Genomic DNA, 7,500 nt, shown 5'->3' with positions numbered 1-7,500 from the left:
CAACCTGATCAACACGCTGGTGACGGGCGGAGACACGCCCGCCCTGGAGGCCCAGCTGGCAGAGGACAACCATCTGCGCGAGGGCGATATGAGCCCGCGACTGAATATGCTGCGCCAACGCTCCAAACTGGCACAGCTGCAGCTGGATGACGAGCCCCTGTGCCACCTGCATGTAGGGCACCGCACTATTCTCTAGGCCTGTAGAATGCACACAATGCACAGATACCGCTACTAGTGATCAGTGTTGGGCAAGTTACTTCAAAATCATAATGTATTATGTATTACTTATTACTGTCTTTTAAAAGTAATTTGTTACATTATAATATTACTGTCTCTGAATTGTAAGGCATTACACTACTATTGCATTACTTTTAAGTTACTTTCACCAAAATATCTAGAAATATGAATTTGCCATTCTAAATGCAGTTTATTACGCTCAATGCAGCTTGCTCTTCCAATGGAGGGAGATGTGGTTTAGCATAATGAGTGAGCTAGGCTTAAGGCTAACAACAGTAGAATGCAATAGGCGCAGTGCTCATGATGCAATACAAGGAACAATCATAGTCAGAATTTTGTTAAAAACCGACAAAAGGTCAAAGTCTGCTAAATTGTGATAGAAATACTGTAACTTTAAGGCCTAGGCCTACTCATTAAAATCAATAGAGAGCCTACTATATTGTAAATCAAAGCTTAAAGGAACCGTATGTAAGATTGTGGCCAAAACTGGTACTACAATCACTTTCAAATTACTGTAGAGCGGTGTATCCCCTTCCCCTCCCCTCTGACTGGCAGAGTTGGCAACCGGATGACGAAACACTACTGACTTTGTGATTAGTAGATAGGTGGAGGGTGGCGCATTAGGCCAAAACACAACATGACAACATCAACATCAGTTGAGGGCTGCAACTTCACTTTTTAAATGACAATATCCTGGCCAGACTACTGTTGTCAGTGATATAAGTATTTGAAATGAACATGATATCTTAATGTCTAGTGACATATCAGGGCAATTTTATGATTAACTGAAATACATTTTTTACATACGGTTCCTTTAATAAAGACATGTCAAGATGGTGGCCTGCTGGCCATTTCGGTGCCCTAAGTGAGTGGCTTTGAGTGAGTGACATTTAAATGATAACTCAAACACTCAAACACCTGTGTGTTTTTAAACATTAATTTCTGAAGAAATTATGTTTTACCTATAAATGGTGCACTGTCACTTTAAGAGCATTGATCTTTAGGTTGTCATAATGCCCTTTTGCCAGCTCTTGTTTACAAGCCTTATTTGTTTGAGTTACATTGATAGCACAATATTAACAATAATATGCACAATGTTAAGTTGTTTGAAGCAACCTTCATTGCTTTGGAAATGGAAGTATGCAATGACATGTTGCTTCACATTTCGTTTTGCGAATACAAGTGAATTATGAGCCTGGTATCCACCTAGCTATCTGAATGGAATGCGTTTCAGTCGACTCAGCATATCATGTGCTTCATGTAGCCTAAATGCTTGGAAAACGAATGATTGAAGACCCACCAATTCTAGTACTACGTGGTGATTGAGAGAACCCAAAAGGTATCAAACTTGCATGTAACATCGTGTTAGTGCATTTTGACATTGTAAACGTTATTGATGAAGAGTGAAACGCAGTTTGTAATAAAGCTACTAATCATTGGTTACATTTGGGTGCCCCCTCTGTCCTTTGGTGCCCAACGCAAAGTGCGTGATGCGCGTGGTGGGAGCGGTGGCACTGCCAGGCTACACAATCTTTTTCTGCATTTCTATCCCGTTATTCTCTTCAATTCAAGTTCACAGCACAAAGCTGACATGCACAACAGCATAGTTTGTGTTTTATCAAGAATCAAAAAGATTAGCGTGGCACTACTTTAGATGTTTCATTAATTTACTTGTGCTATTTCGCGAGGCATAGAGAGATCTTTCGGTTTCGCACACAAAGTGCACTAACTATTATGTTCTTCATAGCCTTGTCTCTGACAAGCTGAAAATAATGAGCGTAGGCTTATGTCCATCCCGCAAATAGAGTCCGCCTGCGAGTCTGCTGCAGCAGTCATATTCAACCAGTATCAGGAGATAACGTTCTACTATTTTGCGCTGATTTTTTCTCCTCTGTTGTTCTCGCGTGGTGTTTGCGAATATGTATCAAAACAAAACACCACTTAATTTCGGGTTAAATGCATTGTAACGCGCGTTACTGAAGTTTGTACCGAGTAAAATATTACCCAAATTTTTTTTGTAATGCCTTACATTACCACGTTATTACAGCAATAGCAATATATTACAGTAATTACATTACTTTTGTAACGCGTTACACCCAACACTGCTAGTGATACACAGATGCTAACTAAGAGTACTACTACTGATTTAACTGCAGTGAGGGAGGTCTGTAGAGTGCTACATGCAGGGTTGGAGGGTGTAGAGGGCTACGGGTCTTTATTCTCGTCTCCTGTAAGAATAAACATTACGTCGAGTAAGCTCTCTGGGTGAGTAAAATACTTGCAATATAATATGCAACAGTTACCCCACTGAAGCTGCCCTTGTGAATGCTATGACTATATTAAACATTTCAGTGACACTCTCCACCAGTCCAGTAGGACTGAATCTGTTGGATGAGCTCCTTAGTAGCTTAGTACCATTTTTGGTCATAACAAAACTCGCATACAGCACCAGCAGGCTGGCTCTTGAAAAACACATCACCCTGATTATCTTGAATGTAGTAGTAGTAGTATTGTTGCATGTTTGCTGAACAACATCATTGCACAGTTGCCATAAAAACACACATGGAGTTGTATTGCAATTATAGTTTTATTAGTATACTCAGTTCCATCACATATATACATTTCAGTGTTAACTGTTCGCTGAAACATTTATAGGCCACAGTTTACAACCACCTTTACTGCAATTGTATCCAGAGTTTAGACAGCATTGTAAATGTTCATTGTAAATGTCACATTCAGTCATTCAGAAAATCTTGTGCTTATCATTGCTGAGCAGTTAAACCAAACATGCCCGTTTCAGCAGTGCAATCTGGGAAATATTATGCTGTAGCACTACCTCGAATTAAGCACTTTAGTCTTGCTATGACTTTGCGTATATATGACATTGATTTGTTTTTGTTCTTCATTCCAGTGCCTCACATACAAAGATTTGTTCGTCCAGGCTTTGGACTCACTGGAGATTCTGTGCTTTGGGCTCTACCGGCTGCTGGATCCTCCCAACCCTTTTATGAAGAGGTACGCCTGAGGTTTCCCACACTATTCAATCGAGTGTTTCAGTACCCCCTCACCCTAGCAGGGGTAGTTGTAGTGTAGTGTGTTAAGGAGCTGGGCAAGCACGCAGTAGTCTGAAAAGTTGTGGGTTCAATTCACGGTTTCTACCGTTGTGACCTTGAGCGAGGCACTTAACCCCAAGTTGCTCCAGGACCCTGTAATGTAATTGTCATGTAAATCGCTCTGAATAGAAGCGTCTGCTAAATGAATAGATGTAAATGTAAATGTAGGTAAGTCAGTGGCAGACTGAGCCCTGAGCTGCCATGAGACTGTTACGTCTGTGCCAGCTCAGGGTCTGCTTCAGAATCAGAGTCCCTTCTCCCCTTGAAGCCCATCCATACATGCCCCCCTATGCACATTCTATTACATCTTCACTAGATCATGTCTTGTACTCTAGTCTCATTTCATCTTTTGGAAACTGTTCAGCTCAGGGACAATAGAATACATAGAAAGGGATGCATTCTACAGTCACTGATGTAGCTAAAGTTGCTAGCTAAACTGCCCCCCCACCCCCCATCAGGTTTGTGATCACGACCCCCCCAGGGGACCTTGTCCTGGATCCTGCAGATAAGGTCTTCTGCTCAGTACCCTTCCACCAGAGCCACAAGCTTACGCGGCGGAGATCCCAAAGTCCCATCTAGACCTTCGGGCGGATGAGGTCAGAGTGGACTGTAGACCACAGCATGTGACCTCTACAGATGTTTGGAAGAGAGACTACTTCCCTACTAAATTATGTTGCAAATAAAAGAAGAGCTGCAAGCAAAATACTTCCTATTTAGTTTGCTGATTTTACTTGGAAAATACACATGAACTAACAATTCCAGGACACTTGGAATGGTGTGTTTATATGTATGTTTTTTTTTTGTGTGTGCATATTACCTGATGTAGCAAGTACAGTGGTTCATAACCATTACATTATTGGTTGTAAAATAGTATTTGTGTGGTGAAATAGTTGCCCCAGAAAAAGGTCCATGATACTACATGTCTACAACTGTACAACAGTAGGGATTGTGAGATATGACATTAATAGGCACATCGGACAGGTTCAAGTCAATCATGTGAGGCTTTGTGGGGGATTGTAAGTCTTGTCCATGGGTATTTGTTAGTTTGTATTGTGGAGGTAAGTGTGTATACATAACGCTTGCTAGTTTGTGTAGTTTCAACGCGCACGCGCGTGTGTGTGGGTGTGTGGGTGTGGGTGTGTGAGTGGGTGTGTGCGTGTGTGTGTATGTGGGTGTGTGCGTGCGTGCGTGCGTGTGTGTGTCAGTGTCTGTCAGCAAGGGGAAGCTGAGTACTGACAGGTGTGTGTCACCCCATCAGCCTGCTGTCAGCACCACTGCAGAGACCAACAGCAGAGGACAGCGGCTGTCTGCCTTTGAGCCAGAGCTGTCTCCCTTACACACACACACACACACACACACACACACACACACACAGAGAGAGAGAAATAAACTCTCTGTCGCATACACTCATTTACACACACTTGCACAAAATCCCAAACCCACCCTCCCTTTTACAAACACACACACACACATGCACTCACACCTGTCCATATGATCACACACTCAAACTTTCCCTCCCCTCAGTCCTCATCGTTCACACAGTCAGGGTCAAACTTATTTAGGTCAACGGAGGTCCTCTATACAGTTCCCACTCATTCCAGCCCAAACTTTGTTTACATAACACAGATCTCTGTGTGTGGGTGTGGGTGTGTGCGCATGCAAGGGGTTGCATGCAAGTGTGTGTGTGTCTTATCCTCTACCTGAATAAAAAAATAACAGATTTCAGAGCATTTTGCCATTCCTGTGGAGGTCCTCTCCGTAGCAAGTGTTTATATAGCCCGGCAGTCAGGAGACAGAGTGATGTGCAAATCTGCAGTCTTTGAAAAGAGTAAAAAAAAACAGAGGTATTTTCTGACAGCGCTTCACGCTCAAGTTTTTCTCTCCTCACAGAGGAGACCGAACGATGACAGATTTATGGCAGAGATACACTGACAGAAAGGAGAGGGAGAGAGAGAGATAGAAAGAGAAGAGAGGAGAGATGGAGTGAGTGATAGAGCAAGATGACAGTGGCAACAAACGAGGGAGGAGAGAGGGGTGTTGATGAAAGGGGAGTACAGGGGTGGGAAGATAGGACTTGATGACAGCACGGTTCCCAGAACTCTGAGCATGGCACACACACACACACACACACACACACTCACACTCGCAGGTGTGTAACTGAGGTAGAGAAGGACAAGGCATGGAGGTGAAATGATCATATTCGTCACTGGACGTTGCTCCGCTGTGTTTTATTTGTTCATGTATACATATTCTATGAGGCTTGTGTGTGTGTGTGTGTGCGTGCGTGCTCGTGACTGTATGCCTGTCCGAGATCTTAAGTGCAGCCGCCACTCATGGTGACATGCAGGGCTCTGACAGCGCCCGCTTACCCGTGTCACTCAACATTACACACACACTGCCAGCCGAGCAGAGAGGGGGAGCTGGCCTCCTGCTGTCTCCTCGCCGAACACACACACACACACACACACACTTTCTCTCTGTCTCTCTTTCTCTCTCACACACACACACACTCACTCACTCACTACACACATACACACATAAACACATTCATCTACTAACAAAACTGCACCAGGAATATTTAGACAACTACTCAACTCACACACACACACACACACACACGCACACACAGCCCTCTCAGTGACTAACAACACTAACAAACAAGCATACAGTACACATGCAGAGACACACACCGATGCACAAAGCAAAGTGCAAAGCTGCAAACTTCTTTGTGCAATAATATACTGCTGATAGACACACAGCATCACTGTACTGCACTAACACAACCACCGTGGGCTGCTGTACTGTGCTCCCCCGTACCTCTCCCTGATATAATGTGGTGAGGGCTACATCTATATCTGCATCTCTATACAGTAAGTCTCGGCTCTTGCTTCACAGAGGCCACCCACTGTGTATAAACTTGTTTGACTCTATGCATTTTCCATGTGTGTGTTTGTTTAGACGGCAGATAGTGCTAGCTGTGTGTGTGTGTGTGTGTGTGTGCTGTGTGTGTGTGTGTGTGTGTGTGTGTGTGTGTGTGTGTGTGTGTGGGTGTGTGTGTGTGTGTGTGTCAGAGTTTGTGTTGAGATCAGTGCAGGGGCGGAGAGAGCTTGCTGCTACACGAGCAGGACCACACAGCCCTATGGGTGTTGCTGGTGCCAGCTGTCAATCAAACTCAATCAGGGGTGACATCAGTGCTCTCAACTCAATTCCCCTCTGCTGTGCTGACACACGTGCGCTGACACACACACACACACATACACACTCGCACACACATACACACACACACACACACACGTGCGCTGACACACACACACACACACACACACACACACATACACACGTGCGCTGACACACACACACACACACACACATACACACTCGCACGCACGCACGCACGCATAAATCCGCAAGCAAAACCATGACACGTAGGTCATAGTCATCACAGCAAAGTTGGCATAGGTTACCCTAAAGGTCAGAACAACTGAGGTTCAACTTATTTAGGTTATTTAGTTCAACTTAGAGATAGTGCCCTTGTGTATATGTGTGTGTGTGCATGCGTGCACATGTGTGTTTCTTTAGTCCTCTGTTAGTTGTGTGTGTGTGTGTTGTATTACGTACAGAACAAACATTTGTGAGTGTTTGGTGTTTTTTTTTTTTATTTGGATGGGAGTGTGTGTGTGTGTGTGCGCGTGCTCTCGCTCTCGCTCTCGCGCGCCCTTGTGGTTGTGTGTGTGTGGGTGGCGGAGCAGGGAGAGAGAGAGAGAGACATGCTTGTGCCTGTGGTCAGTCCAAGGGCGCGGAGTGCATGCCAGGCGGTGCGAGGTGGGCACTGAATCAGCCGCTCTGTCAGCGGCATAATGAGGGTGCCAGTGCGGCCCTCCACTCAGGAGGGTGAGTGACATTTATATGGGGCCCAGGTAGAGCTGGGTAAACACACCTCAAGAGCAGGAGAGAGGGAGAGAAAGGAGGGAGAGAGGAGGGAGGGATAGAGGGAAGGGAAGAGACAGGTACTGATGAAGAAAGAGTGCTACAATTGTGTGTGTTTGTGTCGATCTTTCTGTCTGTCTGTCTGAACAAATGTGTGGGTGTGTACATAGCGCTCCAACAGCAACCCAACCATAGCCGAAAGAGATTGATAGGAATCGTTGAT

General features: G+C 44.7%; 1 protein-coding gene across 1 annotated transcript in view; it reads left to right on the top strand.

Moving 5' to 3' along the window:
- Nucleotides 1-4,523, top strand: part of LOC143106870 (calcium-activated potassium channel subunit alpha-1-like) — an 18,453-nt gene extending 13,930 nt beyond the window's left edge. The window contains exons 23-25 of the mRNA XM_076271347.1: nucleotides 1-172; nucleotides 3,149-3,252; nucleotides 3,809-4,523. The exon at nucleotides 1-172 is cut by the window's left edge and continues 23 nt beyond it. Of these exons, the coding sequence (XP_076127462.1) occupies nucleotides 1-172; nucleotides 3,149-3,252; nucleotides 3,809-3,929 (397 nt within the window). The 3' untranslated portion in view covers nucleotides 3,930-4,523. The remainder of the gene's footprint in view (nucleotides 173-3,148; nucleotides 3,253-3,808) is intronic.
- The last annotated feature ends 2,977 nt before the right edge of the window (nucleotides 4,524-7,500 follow it).

Source organism: Alosa pseudoharengus, unplaced genomic scaffold (genome assembly GCF_046254945.1).
Source record: "Alosa pseudoharengus isolate Yale_2024_CS ecotype anadromous, Long Island Sound unplaced genomic scaffold, YU_APseudo_1.1 YU_APseudo_1.1_scf_6, whole genome shotgun sequence".
Taxonomy (NCBI): domain Eukaryota; kingdom Metazoa; phylum Chordata; class Actinopteri; order Clupeiformes; family Clupeidae; genus Alosa; species Alosa pseudoharengus.
This window is presented reverse-complemented; position numbering and strand designations above follow the sequence as displayed.